The sequence below is a fragment of the Seriola lalandi genome, unplaced genomic scaffold (assembly GCF_002814215.2).
Source record: "Seriola lalandi dorsalis isolate HSWRI2012SDOR001 ecotype SW California unplaced genomic scaffold, Sedor1 jcf7180002054763, whole genome shotgun sequence".
In the NCBI taxonomy this organism is placed as follows: Eukaryota; Metazoa; Chordata; class Actinopteri; order Carangiformes; family Carangidae; genus Seriola; species Seriola lalandi.
The window spans coordinates 26682-46781 of record NW_019525316.1 but is presented as its reverse complement, the minus strand read 5'-3'; the positions used below and the strand labels follow the sequence as shown (position 1 = coordinate 46781).

The following is a 20100-nucleotide window of genomic DNA, read 5'->3' as shown; positions in this document are numbered from 1 at the left end:
ACAGTGGATGAGAAGATCATATTGCTCAGCTAAATTATCCATCAAACACTGACTAAATCTGGTGACAGATCATTCCATTTAGAAAAGAAATACTCAGAGCGATCTGACAGGACAACTTCAAACTGTTCAAAGACAGCAAGCTACTTGGGAGCTAATTCACAATCATAATCAGCAACCTTGAATTTAAAACATGACTGTATAACACCAAACAATCTCTGCACATTATAACATAATGTTTGTGTGTATGTGCCTGTGTTATCTTAAAAAGGTAATTCAGTCTGATTATCACGCCAGCAACGCAGATCTAGTTGGAAGAAGAATGGGTAGAGCAGCTGCTGATTCAACATCTGGACAAGTCCATGGTCCATTTTTTCACCAAATCATTCTCAGGATAAGAGCTAAAGTCATTGCAGCCGTTGGTACTTTTGGGAAAGGGCCCTGAAATTCTGAGTCCAGTGGTCATAACTTTTCACTGCAATCATGGGGGGCAGATTTACAACACAGCTCCTCCTGTCTTGAAGATCAGTTGACTGGAAGGGATGGATTGTCCTCCCAGTCCACAGAGCATCTGGCTGAGGAACGGCAGATGCTGACAGCTGGACTGACAGCCAGCATATGTCCCTTTTCTTTATTCCTGCTCTGCTCAGACAATAGAACTGAAGGGATGGGGGTGCTTTGTGTTAAGAAGGTATAGACCTAATAGCTTGTGACTCCAGAGAAGAGCCCCCATTCTCCAGGAGAGCCTGGAGAGCAATTAGCCTGTGTCTGATCCTAGCCTGGAGAGTGATTATGGGAGGACTGAGTCCACAGAAACCTCAATTGTCCATTCTCATTCATGCCACATTAGGGTGTTTATTTTTTAGTTACAACAGAATTAGTACTATGATGACCTGAATTAAGGCTATATTTTATTTTTGGTTCTGCATAATCTGTATTAATCAACAGTGGTGGAAACTGTACTGTAGTCCTATATACAGTTTTGAGGTATTTGTACTTTACTTTAGTATTTTCATTCCATGCTATTTCATTTCAGATGGAAATTTTGTACTTTTCACTGGACAATGTTTATCTGACAGCTATAATTACTGGTTACTCTTCAAATTAAGATTGTACAAAAGAAAAAAAATACATCAAACAAATGATAAAGTGATAAAATATGGGCCCATTGTCATGCTTCAGATGTCTAGCCTATAAAGTGTCTGTAGTTCCACCAAAGACACATTTCCCCTTTAAACTTCTCACACAGTTTCATTCAATGAGTATGAGGTCCAAGGAGGTAAAAAATCCAATATTTCATGAAATACAGAGAAAATATAATTAAAATTATGTTTAAAAAGAATAAAAAAGTGTGTGAAGCAGAACGTTTTTCACAACCCTCACAGATTTATCTTGTGAATTGTTGAATTAAACGACCTGTATGTAAAGTAGTTAAATGTATGTGTGTTATAACTTTATTGCACTCCTGAATGCAGGACTCTGCTTGTAATAGACTACATATATAGTTGTATCCGTAGTTTTATTGAAATAAATGTTTGTGTACTTCTACCGACACTCTTAATTACAGATAGCTCACTCCATGCGCCGAGCACGTGTGCTTTGTTTTGCAACGTGATGACGCCATGCGTAGATCATAGGAAGTAATTTGCATTTCCACCTAGTCAACATAACACAGTAAATGCTGCCCATACATCAAGATTTTAAAGTAAGTTTTTGCTATTTAAAGCGGGTAGAGGTATAGAGGGTATAGTAGGGGGTAGAGGTATTTGCAGACATAATTTAGTATGAGAAGAGTTGGTTTGTAAGGACAGGAAACGGGGCTGCTTCGGAAACGATTAGCTTATCGGCTGGAAGCTAAGCTAACTGTTAGCATTCAGGTCCATTCTCACTGAGCACTGACTGAAAAACCTGGTGAGATGCAGCAATGTGTTTGTCCTGCAGCGATGTGAGGCCGAAACAGGCTCACCCATTACAATACAAGATGCTATAAACACGTGAAATTGAAGTGGTAGTCCAATAAACTGGCATAATGTATTGCCCTCACTAAGTTGGCTCTCAAGTTTCCGGTGAAGCCACTTTCACTCTGTCCTTCTGTTTCCTCTTTGTAGGGATGGGTGTGAAAGGTCTTCAGTCCTTCATGGACTACTGCTGTCCGGAAGTCTGTGTGACTGTGAACCTGAGAGACATGGCCACGCAACATGTTGCCAGAAGCACAACCACAGCAAACTGCACAGGTAGAGTTACAGATGATGTAGGAGTACCCCTGGGCTCCAGCTTCATTTTGGTTTGTTTCTTTCATTTTTTGATGCATGCATTTTTGTCTTTAACACTTTTTAAAGTTTCCACACATCACATCCATGTTGTCTTTTTTTTCTGCACAAACCTAGAAGTTTGACTTCATTTTAAGTTTAACAAAGTATAGTACGGTGACCCTGAGAGCTCAATGCACTACAACTTAAGAAAACATATGCAAATAGACAAAACACAAACATATTCAGAAAACATCTTCATCAATTTCACAACACATGTGCTGCAAATACTCTCAACACAATGGAAGTGTTTCCAGCAGACACAAAGATGTGATGAAGGGAATGAATGGATGTTCTGTTTCAAAAAAACTAAGGACCACCACTGCTGTATACATCTGTCCACAGTGGCTGTTTTAGGTCATGTCATAATAACAACAACATAAGTGGTAGCAACCATACACCCAATTACATTATTCCCAAGACTACTGTTACTCTTAAACAAAAATGTATTGGCATTAGATTGTAATAACTGTGAAACTAGCATATCTATTTAAACATGATATTTTTGGATAATGCAATAAAGTTGTTTGAAAGATGAGAGTGATTCTTAAAAAGTATTACTGGCAGCTCTGAGGGAAAAATAATGTTTTCATGATCTAAAGGCTGGTAGCTTTGAAAACAAAAAGACTCGAGACCATGAAATGGGACATTTCTTTCCTATTGTTGGGGATGAGTGTTGACCCGCGGGTCCGCTCTCTGTTACATTTATGTTTTCACTCTTTGTGTAGGTCCCACACTTGTTGTAGATGGTATGGCCTGTCTGCGTCACTGGTACTCATGTAAGGACTGGGTGTGTGGGGGGCAGTGGAAGGAGTACATGGGCGTCCTAAAGAACTGGGTGGAGGAATTTACCTCGGCAGGCATCAGACTGGTCTTCTTCTTTGATGGAGTGGTGGAAGAGCAGAAGAGACAAGAGTGGGTGAGGAAAGAAACACTGTAAACCTGAGGTGTTTGAATATTTTCACCTGTTGAAAGACTCTCAATCCACTATTGTCTTGAGTTACAGAATTCATTGACAGATGCATGATGTGTTAAGCGTCTCATATTGAGATCTGAAGTTTACTGATGATTGATTTTGTGGGTATAGGCACTCTCAACCTCCTGTGTACAAACATCCTCTCCTGTCTGCAGGTGAAGAGGAGACGCAGAGTGAACGGGGAAATTTCAAAAATATTTTGTCACGTGAAGGCACATGGAGAGCAGCCTGGTAGAGAGCTCTTTTGTCTGCCTTCTGGTCTGGCAACATTCACACCCTTTGCTCTCAGGTTAGCATTTATAAAAATGATTACGATTCTGTAGTCCTGTGGATAATATGCAGTATATAAAGTGATAGTTAAGTTAATAATGTATTTGAAAGACTTAATTTCACTACATGAAATTGGATCTGATGAGAGTTATTGTTCCTGCTGATGTAGATTGTATTATTGTTTGCAGATCATTGGGTCAGGAAGTGTTTTGCTCAGTGAGAGAGGCTGACTATGAGATTGCCAGCTATGCTCGTCGGCATGGCAGCATGGGCATTCTGGGACAAGACTCAGACTTCATCATATATGACAGGTTATTTGAAATTATATATTATCTAAGTAAATGCAACAACAAAGTGTTTCCCTATTTCTGTATTACTGTATTAGAGCCCAGGATCTATGAGACTGGTCATGTTCAAAACATATTGAACATGACCAGATAACTCTTTAATGTGGTTGGAATTAAAGTAGTAAGTAAAAATACTTGCTGCAGAATGCTTTGTACTAAATATGAGTCACAGCTAGAATGCTGAATTTGATGATGGATTTGTACAGTGTAGCACTTTATGTTATTGATAAGTCATTGTCTGATCTGAATGTGTGTGTTTTTTTTTAAAGTGTCCCCTACTTGTCAGTGGCAAAGCTACAGATAAACAGCCTCACCACTGTCCTGTATGACCAACAGAGGTTCTGCCGAGCCACTGGATTGGCTGTTTCCCAGCTACCATTGCTGGCGTGTCTCCTAGGTAACGATGTGGTGTCAGAGGAGCAGATGCAACACATCAGGAATAATGCCATGGCAACATACAGGTGTCCGGGCTTTTACTTTGGTGTTTGCTCTCTATCAATAATTCCTCTAATTCATGAATATTGAATTCAATTTTCATTCTTATCTTCTTCCAAATAAATACCACTTATTGAGAATGTTTACTAACATGAATACTTAGTTGTTGAATGTTGCATGAAATTATTTTGCATTCCAGGCTTACTTCAAACAAGGATTTTATTTTGTAGTCTTACAGTTTGTGATAGTTATATATAATTAGAAAACATGTCTGCAGAGAAAAAAACCTTCATCTTGTTTGAGTGTTTGACAGTGAGCCAACTTAGTTAAAGTTCAGATGAGGACATTACATGACAATCCTGTTTTATTGTTCCCCAGGAAAAACAATCCAGCACCACACTCTGGTCCTCCTCGGGGACAGATGGTCTTAGCTGTATCCCAGCTTGTGAGCTCTTTGTGGGGCAGACAAGCAGAAGATACCAAGCATATCCTTCAGTCTCTGAATCTATCAGCGCCTCACAGAGAGCTACTCAAAAGGGGGATCTGCTCCTACTCACTACCTGGACAGGAAGCTCCTCAGCGAGGTGACATCTCTGCACATCTCCCCGACTCTGCCTTTGAGAAATATGTCAGTCCAGAAATATTAAAGGTATATTATGTTTCAGATACATACACAGTGTGTGTCCTGTAGGACTTTATTAAATTCTGAGAGTACTAAATGCCAGACTGACTAAATATTGTCCACCATGTGGCTTTCCCCAGGCATGCAGAGAGAACCATGTCGCAGCAGAGGGTTTCATGGTTTACAGTGTTGTGTGTGAGGGAGTCATTGAATGTAGCAACACTTTGGAGGATGAAGAGGATGCTGAACTGCTGCCTCAGGCCCTTGTCTACAAACTCTGCAGACAGCACATCTATGGACTGCTGCTCGGGCGTGATGGTAGGACAGCAAACTTACTGGAGTGATCATGTGCATATACACAAAGCCAGACATACATGCACATTTAAGGTGTTACGCAGATACAGATGTACTCTGGTAACACCATTCACACGGTCAGAAAACAAAAAAGACATACACAAACTTGCAAAGGAGAGGTCATAGTAAGTCTAACATGCAAACTGTGCACATCCAGATGGAAAAACAGTACACACACCCCACTAGAAATACATGCTCTGCAGTGGAGTTTGTGCTTTTACTCTGTGGTGCCATGTGTATACTGTAGTTTAAAAATAAAGACAAAAGTGTTTTTTATCTTCCCAAGTGGTGTGAAGTCAGTCCAAGTCTTACCTTGACTTTTGTTTTGTTTTCAGGCAGCACTGTTGACACTCCAGCGATTAGGGAATGGTTTGTGTACCCTGGAAACCCTCTGAAGGAGCCTGACATGGTCCAGCCTCTCCCCCTCAGCCTACCATGTACCGTACCTGCTAGTTCCTCAATATCTTTCTGTCTGTGCTCAAGTTAGAACAAAAGTCTTAGTTCATAGTTTGTAGTTGATTTTTTTGCACTGGGAGGATGACCCAATTTAGTTTACGATGCTCAAGAAGCAAACAAGCAACAAAATGCATAATGTGGTTATAAAATTGTTTCCAGTTTTTTCCTATGTGATCAAACTAGCAGTTGTCCTCTTGCCTCTTAGGCATCAGTGGCCATTATAATGACCCTGAAAAGATGCTTTTTGTTGGCTAATAGATTGACATCAAACTTAATGCACTTAATACTTAAAAGTCTCAATTCATGCAGTCTTTTGCAAACAACACCCAAAGAGCTTTTTCTCTAATTATTTTATTTTTTATTTTTTTACATTTGCAGGTGATCGTCCCAGTCTGAACTTGTTGTGGTTCGGCACTGGTCCTAATGTTTCTGCCCTTCGTCTGACATCCTTCCTTACAATTTTTGACTGTCAGGAGTTGTCTGAGTTATATGGAGCTATTGAAGCCTCTCTCCTGGTTGCCCTCTGCCTGGTCACTTACGTAGTCCTGCAGGTAATGTCACCTTTTTCTTCTATGTTTTCAGTGGGTAAAGACAACACAGCAAGAAGAAAGAAGGAAGCCAAATTAAAATCAGTGTTGAGCAGGGTATTTTTTCATCATTAGTGATGGGTGCTTTGAAAATGATGATGCCTCCACTGTGATTGATATGTCTCTTTTGGTTTTCATTGGTGTGGGCTGCATGTTTGGCTTAGCCTTCAATGAACAAGTTAAGCTGTTTAATGAAGCAGTTGAGTACAATAGGATTCAGTTTGTATTTAGGCATTTCATCCAAGATAATGGCAGTAATCGGTTAATACAGCTACACCTGGTGATTTATGTAAACAGAAAATGAAAGACCAAATGTATTTGGTGACAAGTAAACATACAAGACAGCTTTTGATTTGGGATTTACATCTATAACATATACAACAATTATTTTGCTCTTTTGTAAAGTTGTGATGTGAAGTTAAACACAACTTGTTGACAGTCTGTTTTGTGTTGTTTTGTGATGACTTGATGGTAGCCATTATCACCCACTGAGGGCCCAGTTTAGCCACAGACACTGGTCTTTGTAACTTAAGCTCTTATGTCAGCAAGAGGTCTGATTAGCACCCAAGGGCTTTAAATATTTCAAGAGAAATCTTAATTCACCCCAGTTCTCTTCTGTTCTTATTTTGGTTGTAAATTTTAAACTATAAACATATGTGCTGTTTGTAATCCTGTTGTAATGCCTTGTTTTCGAATTTGAATTGATGATCGCTTTTCAAAGTATGTGAAAGAAGCAGAGATTTATGTTTTTTGTTTGTACTTTTTGCATTGACGTCATCTGATGGCGCTTAAACACAACAGAGATCACAGGACCAGATCACCTGGATCAGGGTGCATGCGTCATTTTACAGGAGATAAACACAAATTATTGTAGATTCATTAATCAACTCTGTAACAAATGAAATGTCATAATTCATTCTTTAATGACTCCCTAACAAACGACGTTCTGTTTTCAAAGAAATCCATCTGGAATATTTGGATAAGTTTTCAAAATGTGCTTATGAAAAGGAATAAAATGTTTTCTTGCATTGAATAATCACACTTGATAAATCATCTGAATTTAGCTCTGCAGATGAACAGTTTGGTATGAAGGAACCGTGCTGTTTATTTTCAAGTTAAATTTGAACAAAGCATAAAGGAAAAGCAAGAAGCCAGAGACAAACACAGGATCAGTGACGTTTTAACAAACTAGCTAATTAGGCTTCAGCAAATTAGGGTTTACAAGATAATTTTACCAATGGCACTCTATTGAGACAGAGTCGAACACTTGAGACACAAAGATCAGCACACAGCTTTGCAGGCAGATACAGATTTTAGTCAGACAGACAGACGGATACTTGGATCCAGTCATTTAAATGGATGAAGGACCAACAGACAGTCAGAGGAGCAGCTTGTTATATGGACCGTTAGACGAGTAGACAATCAAAGCTGGGACAGACAACAGTAGCTGTTGTTGTCTGATTACTGCTGCATTCACATTCCCCCGTCGCTCTTCTGTTTAAATAGCTTCAGGGTTTGTTTGTTTTGAACACACAACTGGGCAGCCTTGTTTCTGTATTCAGCATTGTTTCATTCTCTGTTGAATTGTTGCATAGAGAGCAGACAAAACAAACTGACCCACGCAGAAGACACACTGGGATGTGATTGAATTGTCTAACCATATATTTTCTGTGGTGTGGATGTGTGTACGTGTGTATGTGCGTGTATGTGTGTATGTTATCAGGTGCAGACTTTGTCTCAAGAGGACGTGGATGCTTACCTGAGTCAGAGTGTCTGCCTGAGCATAAAATCCCCTCAGCAGCTTCAGCAGATTAAGGTCAGTTACAAGCAAAAATACGCAAACACACAGACACTATACATGGTCCAGGTGTTTTTTATATTTAGTTATTTTCATAGAAAAAATAAAATAAAATGACCTGCTCAGTTTTCAGATTTTTACCCAAATGTTGTGTCTCAATGCAGCCAAACATGTGTTGTGTTGTGTTTCCTGCTGCAAGAAGACAATGTTCCCTGCAGTTTACAGTAAACAAAGTCCTCTTGTGGCAAACACTGGTCAGAAAATGTTTCCAGTAATAGAAAGTCAAAACAAAAAATTAGGAGAAAATACAAACACACTGCTGATTGAGAGTCTTTACAAAAAAATAAACAAACTAACAAAACCCAAAACAATGATGGTAAACTACAGTGTGTTTGTTTCGTAAATGGTAAATTTGCATTTATTTTTTTTTTTCATCAGATTTTCACCTTCAGCTTCTTAAAAGTTCAAAATAACAATGGAGAGGTTTCCAGATTTTTTATTCCTTCGTGTAGTTTTTGAAGAATTAAAGCCAAATTAATTAGAATATGAATGACCTTTATACATATTTGTGAACAGACACAACCTGAAAGTGAAGCCAATTAAAAACCATTTGAAGTTTTTCACTCAAGATTATGGTGTAATATGAGAATATTACAAAGCAAAGATATGAGAGTCAAACAATGAGAAATTTTCATTCAGGAAAATAGGGCTGCAACAAATGTATATGTTTGTTCTATAAAACATACGAAACAGAAAAAAGATACAAAATAGCAGTTTCCTTTAGTCAAGGGTGATGTTGCGAAATGTCTTGCTTTGTGCCAACAACTGTACAAAACCCCAAAATATTTAGTTCACTATAATGTGAAGTCAAGCCATAAAATTTGTGGCATTTTTATTTGGAATATGACGTGATGGTTAATCGATCAGCTGATTCATTCTCTCTTGTTCGACAAATTATTGCTGCTCTAGAACCAAATTGGATTTCTATCTTCTAAGAAAAGCTTCAGTATGATCACTTTGTTACTCCACGATATTTCAGTGATGACTGCTGCTTCGACAGCAGAGTTTGGCTGAACATGAGGGCAAAAATGTTGAACTTTTTCCATTTTCTCAAATATATAGGTTTGATTTTATATAGTTTGTCTTTTAAATATGAATATGTTTGTGTTTGAGCCTTTTCAAAATCTTTTACTGAATGATTAAACCATAATTATTAGATTAATTGATCATGAAAATAATCATAATTGAAACCCTAATCTAGTCAGTGCTGTCTCTGAAATCAGCAAGGAAGCTTCAATGCTACTTGTCTTCAGTGAGCTCGGGTGATGTGACTTTTGAGCTCTCAGACAGTCAGCTTTGCTTTTCCATTTTCTGGGAAAACGGCCGTGCTGTTTGCTGCCTTGTTGTAGCCCCATTTATTTTTACTGCTTAATTACCATACTTATGTCTAGTAATTTGTATTTTTGCTGCTCGTCTGTTTTCTACACAATAATTAGGGCTGGGCGTTGATTTGAATATGCTGTCTGGGAGAGGTTCAGAGCTGCAGGAGGGGGTTAACTGAGTGACTAGTGTATGGATTAACCACACACACACACACACACACACACACAGAATTTTTGATTATGTGTGTGCATTTGCATCTTCACAAGTGTGCACAATTTATAGAAAGCTAACTGAAAATCTGCCTCTGTATTTCATTACAACACACTACATGAAAAAAAGATATTGTAAAATGTTAATTTATTAGAATATGTGTGTGTGTGTGTGTGTGTGTGTGTGTGTGTGTGTGTGTGTGTGTGTGTGTGTGTGTGCGTGTGCGAGATTGTGTGTGTGCGTGTGTTTTCTTGTTCAAAGGAGAGAATATGAGTCACACCATTTTTGTGTGTTTAGGGGAAAGGGGTTGTGGGTCGGTTTCGGGATGTGCCGGTTCTGTTGCAACATCCCTCCCCATGGGAGTGTGATTGTTGCCCATCGGTGTGTGTGTGTGTGTGTGTGTGTGTGTGTGTGTGTGTGTGTGTGTGTGTGTGTGTGTGTGTTTGTGACAGGGAGAGTGTGCTGGCGACAGTCGCCTGTCTGTCCTGGCTCACGTTCACCACATGGAGCTATTTACACACAAAGCCCCGCTGGACACACACAAACACACACACACACACACACACACACACACACACACACACACACACTTCTGTCTTTGTCTCTCTCACTTTGTGTGTTCTCATGTTCTTTTTCCTTTTACTCTCAAGCACCTTCTCTTCTTTTTCTGTCTCTGCTCACCTTTCTCTCTCTCTCTTCTCTCTCTCTTTGTGTCGGTGTGTTCGTGTGCGCTTTCAGGCTTTTGTGTCTCTGTCCAGTGGTTCATTGTTTTCAGAAGGTGAAGCTGTGTTTGACTGGAAGCAGGTGGCAGGCATGGCTGTGTGTCTGTGTGTGTGTGCATACACGTAATCCCTGTTATCAATGCTATCTGCCAGAGGACAGGTGAGAGCAGAGAACACACGCATCTGCCTGCTGTTATCGTTGCTGTCCTTCTCTCAGCCTCTTCATCATCCTCTTTTCTTTTTTGTCTCCTCCAGTTTCTTCTTTCTTTTCCTTTCTCCTTTCTTTCCTTTCGTCAACAAACAACATAATCCTGATCTTTTATCAAAATGTACGAATCCATTGTAAAAAAAAAAAAAAGCATCTGTAAGAAAGATATTTGTCTGATTAATTTCATTAATATAGTCTAGCTGATATTAAATGTAGCCATTGAGTTTGAGATTTGAAGATATCTTTCTGGAGTCATTTATAAAATCATGAGTTTAATTACTTGATTTATTTATTATTAATTATATATTGCACCATTTTCTCTACAATACAGAAATTACTACTTTACATTCAGATAAATAAGGAAAAACATTGTTTCATCCTTTAATTTTTTCCCTTGTTTCATTTTTACTTTTCAGTCTTTCATTATTCAAAATTTCTCCACTTTCAGTATAATTTCATACAAGAAAAAAAAATTCCTCATTCAAATGCAAAACCATGTGTCATTTTACTTTCTCATCAATGTGAAATTAGTTGTAATGAGCCAAACTGAACAAAGGCACTGTCACATACAGTCATCTCAATTTTGTGTCTCTTTTGGCCACTAAAGACAGATAAACGGACAGATACACAGATAGATTGACTGTCCTTCAGTGAGAAGAGGGAAGCAGAGTAAAGTAACAGGGAAGTGGGTGGTCTGAGTCGTATATAATTGTGTGATCTGTGTGTCAAGACTGAACAGATAAGGTTGTCCAAATTGGGGTTGGGAAATGGCAATTATTTTACCAACTGTGAGAGAAATTTTAAGGACTTTCTTCCGGGGTGGTGACACTAATTGAAAAAGCAGATGGTTCTTTCTGTTTGATTGATGCTGCTGGCCAGGAGGATATTTGTGGAGCGTAGATTGATTCCTCGGCCACTAAAAAGCCAGTAAGTGAACTTAGGATAGTGAAGATTTTACTGTCAAATGAAGTTTCACATTTTGTGATAATAATGGAAAATCGTTGACACATTTATTAACCACATTAGTAAATGAAACAGTGAGATCTCTCTCCATGGACAGTGGCCAGCTGTGTGGTCTGTTGTTATTAGGGGCTGAGGATCTGTCATTTGGTTTGTTAAACTTTGAGCTGAAGGAATTTATTGTCACATCTGGTGAAGTCATTTGTGACCAGGCTCAGAAGAGTCACTGTTGCTGCTGCGTCACGGCTATTTCATTTGCAAATTTAATGCACCAAAGTATCCAGCCTCTTGATAAAGACGCCGACCAAATAAAAACAATTTTTCTTTCTTTGCTCTCAGCTGCCTTTCCTCTCCAGTCGTGCGGTGCAGCTGGGATCTCTCTATGTCCGAGGACTGGGCCACCTGCTGGGTGCTAACTGCGCCAGTGGCTGCCCACTGCCCAATGCTGCCTTCATGCCTTGGCACAGCTTCGACGGACGGCTGTTTCACTCAAAGTACCTGCTGGCACATAGTGGGACAGAGAAAACTGTGCTGTTGGACAACGATGTGAGTGGAGACAGGAAGTGTGTGTGTGTGTGTGTGTGCGTGTGTGCGTGCGTGCGTGTGTGCGTGTGTAGCAAAGATTTGAGGAGAGACATTTTCTTTTATTACAACTATTTTTATGTTTCTTGGTTTTATTTTTAGTTTTTATTTTTACCATATATGACTAGTCTCATTTTGAGATTTGTCTTTGTTAATGCAGTGTGTGTGTTGTAATCTGAAGTGTGTTATTGTCTACCTCTCTCTCCAGCCGTCCTGCCTGTCCCTGTTTCTCCTCCTGAGAGAGAGACTCATAGAAACCTGCAGGAAGAGAGGCAGAGTCCTGCAGTGCAGACCCAGACCCAACGCACAAGAGCAAAGTCATAAAACCACACCAGGACCCGGGTACAGAGACAGACACACAGGTGAGACATCTGACTGAATAACATATCTTGTTAGACCTTCCAAACACTACAGACACCTGCTTTCTACAGATTTTCTCAGTGCAAAGGATCACTTGTGACCAGTGTTGTTTGTGAATGATTTTCAGCTCATGTCAGAGCGTGTCTGTGAAGATGTTGCTGTTTATATCTAAAACATTTAAAAAAAGACACTTACCTACAGACTTATTCATATAAGAAAATGTACATATAAGAATAGTCACAATGATACATGTTTGTCCTTTTTTTTTTTTCTTCACACTTTCAAATTAATCTCTAACGACTTAAAACACAAAGTCATTTATGTTTAAATTACTAAAATGAGCAACTTTGGTTGTTTTAATTAATAACCTTAGATTTGTTGAGATGTTGTGAGTTTTAAAAGTAATTGAATGCCTTTCATGCTCTCTCCTCTCCTCTACTCTTACTCAACATTCACTCTGTCTGTGACTGTTGGTTCTATGTTGTTTTCGTGTGGCATAATTATGCAGCCAGGACTCTATGGAAAAAGACTTTTTGATCTTGAGACCATCCTGGTTAAATAAAGGTCAGTGAGAGAAAAACGTTTTGACCTGAATTAAGAAATGTTATGGTGTTTCTGGGGCATCCACGGAGGCCTAGTGGTTAGATGCATACCATATAACCACAATGTCCTCTGTGCAAAACTGATGTGGGACCTTTGTCACATGTCTTATCCCTCTTTCTCTTCCGGTGGTTCCTGTCTGGATCTATACTGTCAACTTTCCAATAAAGAAGTAAAATTGCCAAAAGACATGTTATAAAAGTGACATTATGATGACTGTGTCATTGTGAAGGCTCCAGTAGTTTGGAGCTAGACTTTGTTTCTAATCATTGTCCAAAGTACACAGACATAAACTGGCCTCAAGTGATCTGAGTGGCAAGAACAAACTGTAGCTCATATGAAAAACAGTTTGGCTTCTGGAGCCAAACAGAGAAGCAGCATTTTAATCTGATAGTTGATCTGTGGTTGTAGTTCCCTTGTGCCCCACACAGAACCACATTACCCAGAGGGCCATGCTGTAATGAGGTCCATGTGTGCTGCGGCCTTAATGCATAACGCAGTGTGCATGCACGCACACAAATGCACACAAGTGCATGCTTGGGTCCGAGACTTGCTTTGTCAGTGCGCTAGTAATAGTAGGTTTCTGTTTATAGGCTGGGAGAGCTCTATTTTAAGACACACAACAAGACTAACTGATTACAGGCTTCTCTCTCCTGTCTCTCCCCTCTCTCTGCTCCCCTTCCCCTCAGTTGTTCCCCTCCGTTTCACTCTGCATCCTTTCAACTTTCTCTCTTCTCTCCTCACTCTTTCTCTGCTTCTTTTTCTCATTTATTACCATTGTTCTCTTTCTGTTTCACCAGACATCTATCCAACATATTCACCCTCTTACACACGTACTAGTTTGTTATGCTGATGTGTTAATGCGGCCAGTCTTTATGATGGTTGTCACTGTAATGTGCAGACTTAAAGCCAAATCAAGCTCCCGGTCAGTACAAGACTCGACTATAATCTAAACGCTCCATCCTACTCGGTAGTCAATCGCAGAAGACGACTCAGCAGTAGCCTATGAAATTTGAACCCGTCGTTTCTATTCAACCCTGCGACTTATAAACCTTTTGCGACCGTTTCTCTGCGTGCCATGCTGGCGCAGAGTCTCCGATTTGCGCCGAACTGTCTGCTTTTTGCCCAAGTCAACCCCTGTGGGTCTCATGAGGATGTTTCTGGTTTTATAGATGGAAGGCTATACACTCTTTATACCTCAGTGTTTCATTTCTGCTAGACGCAGACACCAATCATTACTACAGAACTGTGGGGATATGAAGAGTGTGTGTGTGTGTGTGTGGGAGAGAGAGAGAGAGAGGGAGAGAATGTGTGTGCGTGAGAGTAGTGGTGGCGCTATGTGGTATCGTTGAGGGCCCGGTTTGGTTTTTGTTTGGAATCAGGCCTGATGTTTAGTCTCCTCAGCAAATATCTCCTCTGCCCGCCTGCCCTCGCAATTACACTCCAGCAGTGAATCCAGTATAGCCGCTCTACCACGTCTCTCCAGTCTATTTTTGGCCAAAAAAGACAAAAAGTAAATGAAAAACAACCTAATTTTCACATTTTATTCTGAGAGTAGTGATGAACTTTGAACTGTGAATTTTCAACAACACAAATTTAAATCTCCTCTGATGTAGAAATAATGTATTTTCCATAATCTCTAATCTCCTTAAACTTATTTGTTTCCTCCTTTTGGTTTTACGCAGAATCTAAATCAGAGAAACTTTTCCAAAAGACCTAAAAACCACAGAAAAAGACCTTTAAAAAGTTTTGGTACTTGTGGCCTGACTGACACATTGTTCACTTATGCGTGGCATGCTTTCATGTGCTTTTTTCTGCAGTTTCACACTCAAGCAGTGGATTGATGGTAGCAAGCTACAGCTCCCTTTTGGCAAAGGCTAAAGTTGGATTTGGTGTTTTATTTTGAGCACTTTGTAATTGGCTTAAAATCTGCCACATCTGTCAACGTTCCTTAAGTGAAAAGTATGTTAGAAGCTTTTCTGAACGTGAGGATAGATTATAATGGTTGGTAAACAGGAGCAGGGAAACATTTGGCTTTTTCAGACAGTTAATCATTTTTATAATCCATAACAGAGCAAATGTTGCTAACTGCGAAGATCAAAAAATCTGCCATGGATGGAAAAATCACAAAAACCTAATTTCAGATGATTTTTTTATTTGTTAGATGACAGTTGATAAGGAGATCTGTAACCATTCATCTTCATTTCTTTCTCTGAATAATTCAGTTTCCAACTCTGGTGATAATGATGGCTACCAGGCACTGTATACACAATGTGAGAAACAACTATTAGAAACTGAAACTAGATTAAAGTTATCCTTAAAACGTCCCCGGTTCTGATCTGAAGTGTTTTTTTTGTAACATTAACATATTTATTAACAATATTTATTGTTATTTATCAATATAGGGATCAATTACAGTGACAAAGCTACAGTGAACTATCAACTGACACTGCGTAATATCAGCAATCCATTCCTCTTGATGGGATATTACATGTCTGTCATTATCAACATAAATAATATTAATGATAATGATAAAAATATTCTTTTATTAAAGATTTTGAGAAAATGTTCCATTCTTAAAAACTGTATCACACACAAACCATTTAAAATAATATGTTATGCCTCTTAAGTACAGTGCACCTATGATCTTCCAAATAACTCCTACTTATTTGTTCCATCTGAGCTGGATGATGGATGTGACATGTGCAGTAGCCTCTTTGTATTTGTGTCATTGACAGGATAATTACTCACCCATTGAGACCCATGTGTGCGTATATCACTTACTGTTTCAGAGCGTCACAGACCGTTTACATGCTTCTCCCTTTAGAGTGGGATGAAACGTAAGTGCATTTTATATGATGTCATCGTTTTCAAGACACGTGACCGATGAAATGCATCATGATTTGCTGAAATACATGTGGGCAAGGTTCTAGTGAACTATTTTTTAGAAAACCCTCATGTTTTAGGAGGTTGTTTTCAAACAATGCTTTGGTTTAAAAATGTTTTTAGAGGGCGTCTAAAACCAGTGTGTGATTAACTTCCATGCGCTCGTGGTCTGATTGTGGAAATTACTGGAAATACGTCACACAGTTAGGTAGTTGTCTACTTTTAAATTGTGCAAGTGTGGGTATTGGGATGAACTGTTACATTATTAAGGTTGCTAGAAACATGACTCCAAATGAATACTCATGCTGCTCCTGCTTGATGTGTAAACAGGAAGCAGTTTGCCAACAGGTTTGTTTAATCTGACTTTATTACCAGTGGCCAATTTTGATAGCTGCACAGAAATACCTGACATCACAGCTTTCCAGTAGAGTCCAGTGAGGCAGACACACAGAAAACACAAAAATACAGAATTATCTCATCTGAAATACCTGAAGTTGTTTCAAATTTGGCAGAAAATTGTGTGTTCATTTTGGATTGCATTGTTCAGAGTCTAAAGCTGATTGAGAAAATATGTTTTCAATGTCTTTGAGCGTTATAAAAGTATAGCTTTGTTTCTTATCTTCAGGTGGTGGTGAGGGCTGGAGGGAGAGAGGAGAGCTGACAGGAGGTCCTCGACATGGAGGGGGATGGAGGGAGAGAGGGGAGGAAAGAAGAGACTGTATTGAAAATGACAACAGAGAGAGACAGTGGGAGAGAGGAGGACACAGAGGAGGGATGAGAGGAGGCCGATATTTCCATCCTCATTCTTATCCTGACTGCCACAGTGGAGGCCACCAGGACATGGGCCATCCTCCACAACAGTCCAGAGGTCGATCGTATCGCAGCAGAGGGAGATACCGACTGGCTCCCAGGTAACACCAGCATACCAATAAAATGTCACAGGAGTTTCTTCTTCTTCTCTAATGTGTCTTCTGTTCTTATCTGTTCTATAATATCGCGTTTCCTCCTCTCCTCTGCTCTCAGATGGTCTCAGCCTCCTGCACCAGGAACATAACTCGACCCTGAACAGAGGGGAGGAGGATTAGAGGGGAGGACTTGAGGAGTTAAGAGGATGGGAAAGTCGTGATGAAAGGAGAGAAGGAATCAAATTTCTCTGAACAAACTGATTAGCGAATTGCCCGTCAGGAATGTTTGTCTAAAGGATTCAGTAGGTAGAAAAAAATGGGGATCAAGAGGAGTCAGACTGAAGAGATTGGGAATACTTTTTGCCAATTTGAAGTGAAAAAAAAACTGAAAAAAAAAAAAAAGATAATGTTGATGTATTTTGTAAGTCAATCATGAATTATCTCAGGGAAATGCACCTGTCTTGCATTGACAGAAAATGAACAGCACAAAGGAGAAGTCAGCAAACAAACACAGAAATGAGCCACTTCAAACATGCACTGAGTGGATTAATGGTTAATCCTCAGTCTTGTTTTTACCTCTTATCTTTGACAATAAAAGGGCAAAGATCTTAAAAGCTGTGTGTATCCAGTGCCATAATCCTGTGAATGGTTTTAAGTAGAGAAGCAGTAATGCTGGTATCGAATATCTGCTGAAGTAGGACATCTAAGATTACTAAAGAAAAGTGAGAAGTGAAAAACAGTGTCTGAATACTAGTGGAGAAGGAGGGCTATATTTTTAACTCTTGTACTGTGAATTTCTTCATAATGACAACGACTCTACACTAAGCTTGTACCTAGAAGCTTCAAGTTTTTGGTGCCATTATTAAATTACTTTCAAATGTAACCACATGTTTTTAGCGGAAATTTTAGTTTTGTTGTATCTAGCACTAGAGAGGCCTGTGACAATACCCAACATCATTTTCTTATTGGAACGACCACTCTTATACCTCAGGTATGATTATTTTGGAAAACTTTGATTAAAACCTGAGTCAAGACCCCAACAACACATTTGAAACATCACTGCATCGTGCTGAACCTGCAGAAATGATTTTCACACTGACAGTATTGAGTGTGTGTGGGGATCAAATTGTTGCGACTTGTTTGTGTGTGTGTGTGTGTTTGTTGGGTTAATGAGAAATGTATAGTCTGTATAGTCAGGCTGACTGCCTTCCTGTGACACCTTGAACGTTGTAAAACCCACCAGAGGAAAAGGATGCAGAGAAAGTTCCACAGCTTGAGTGCTCTGTGTGTGTGTGTGTGTGTGTGTGTGTGTGTGTGTGTGTGTGTGTGTGTGTGTGTGTGTGTGTCTATAAGCAGAACAGAGAAGAAATGTAAGTTATTTACTCAGAAAAATGGAGGGAAGACAGATTGTTGATGTAGTGATGGTGTGTGAGCTCAGAGTCATTTCACAGGTTTCAGTCATGTCCCTCGAGTTTAATGATTTGCTCGTCACTAAGATAACAGGTTCTCCAAACGGTATATTTCAAATGAACTGAATAATAATAACAATAATGATAATAACAATAACAATAATATAAACTTCAATACATAAACAGTCCAATGGCAGAAGAAACAGAGTGTGTGTGTGTGTGTGTGTGTGTGTGTGTGTGTGGGTTAGTAACTGTGGTGAGAGGAGTGGGTGTGGGTGAGTATGTGAGGAGGGGGGACAAGGGTGGGCCGCACAACACACACACACATAACTCGGTCCAGTTGCCCCTTTGAGATAATAACAATAACAGGAGGAGGGATGTGTTTTCTGTGGTGAAGAGGAAGCGAGGGATGGAAGGTTAAAAAGGGAGGAAGAGGGAAAAAAAGAAAATGGACGAGGGAAATGAAGGAGTGTAAAGGAGAGAGGAGAAGTAAACACAGAGAAGAGGAAAGCGAGGAAGGAGGAGGAAACGCCAGAGGGGTGGTCGAGAGAGGTGGAAGACTAAGAATAGAGAAAACAACAGAAAACAGGATGAGAGGGGAGAGAGTGGAGAAAAGAGACTAAGTGAATTTAGAAGAAGGGAAAGGGAGGACAGAGGAGTTAAGAACAGTTTGAGTCCAGAGTCGGTAGTCTTGCCTCAGCCACAGGAAACTCAGTCTGCTGCCCAACAGATCAGCTTTGTGTGTGTGTGTGTGTGTGTGTGTGTGTGTGTGTGTGTGTGTGTGTGTGTGTGTGTGTGTGTAGGTCTGGGCGTGGTCCCTCCAGCAGCAGGGAGACAGACAGTCAAACCCCCTTTCCAGGCCTCCTCCCTGAGATTGGCTCAGGCCTCTTTCCTCTCTGGTGGCTGTCATTCAACAGGCTGTCTACTCTACTTTGTCTCACACTATGTCTCTGCGTCTTATCTAAATTTTCTGAGGCTTTCCTCCAGCTGAAGTCATCAAACCAGGCACCCATTTGTGTGACCCAGATGCACCAGTGGGATTTGATTGAAACCCTTGCGGTGTCCAGTGGTGGCCACAGCGGGCAGCACCTACACTGATCCTATGGGGACCACAAAACCACTTCGATAAACTTTATCCCAGGCAAACAGCCACTTTGCAGCAGAGTCTCATTCTCTCATTCTACACTTAGCTCTGGACAGGCAAAAATGGTGATACATATAGTATGTGTCATGGGTGTTGTGTTGGTAATGTGTTATGATATTTAACATATTAAAAGTTAACATTTTACAACCAACGTCATCACAGATGAGATTTAAGAGCGTATGTGTTGAATATTGACATCAAACTACCATGTATAACTGACTCTACCTGACTGTTGACACATTAACTGATACAATAGCTTTTTTAATGTGCTATTGTGTCATGGCTTTTCTTGCTTTTTAGCCAAACTGGTGCTGTGGGTCTGGGGATGGCAACATCAGCCTCTCACCACCACCAACAACTGATGGATGGATTGGCGTGAAACTTGGTTCAGACATTCATGTTCCTCTCAGGGTAAATTGTAAAAACTTTTCATCTGACACCATCATCAGTTCAAAAATGTAATTTGTCTAATACTATGTTTATGATCAAATACTTGCAAAACTGACATCCCTGCCAGCCTTGGCTGTACTGTGTTTATAGCTAATTAGCATACTAAGACATGACACTAAGAGGGTGAACA

At 39.8% G+C, this 20100-nt stretch overlaps 1 protein-coding gene across 1 annotated transcript; it reads left to right on the top strand.

Moving 5' to 3' along the window:
• Nucleotides 1–1621: 1621 nt before the first annotated feature.
• fam120b (family with sequence similarity 120 member B) lies at nt 1622–19684 on the top strand. The gene is made up of 15 exons (XM_023424961.2): nt 1622–1702; nt 2106–2231; nt 3035–3225; nt 3438–3571; nt 3741–3863; nt 4169–4360; nt 4713–4983; nt 5097–5274; nt 5646–5747; nt 6145–6317; nt 8077–8169; nt 11974–12180; nt 12425–12578; nt 16688–16973; nt 17086–19684. Exons 2-15 carry the CDS (start codon nt 2108–2110, stop codon nt 17114–17116), a joined length of 2259 nt encoding a protein of 752 aa, XP_023280729.1. The 5' UTR covers nt 1622–1702; nt 2106–2107; the 3' UTR covers nt 17117–19684.
• Nucleotides 19685–20100: the final 416 nt, after the last annotated feature.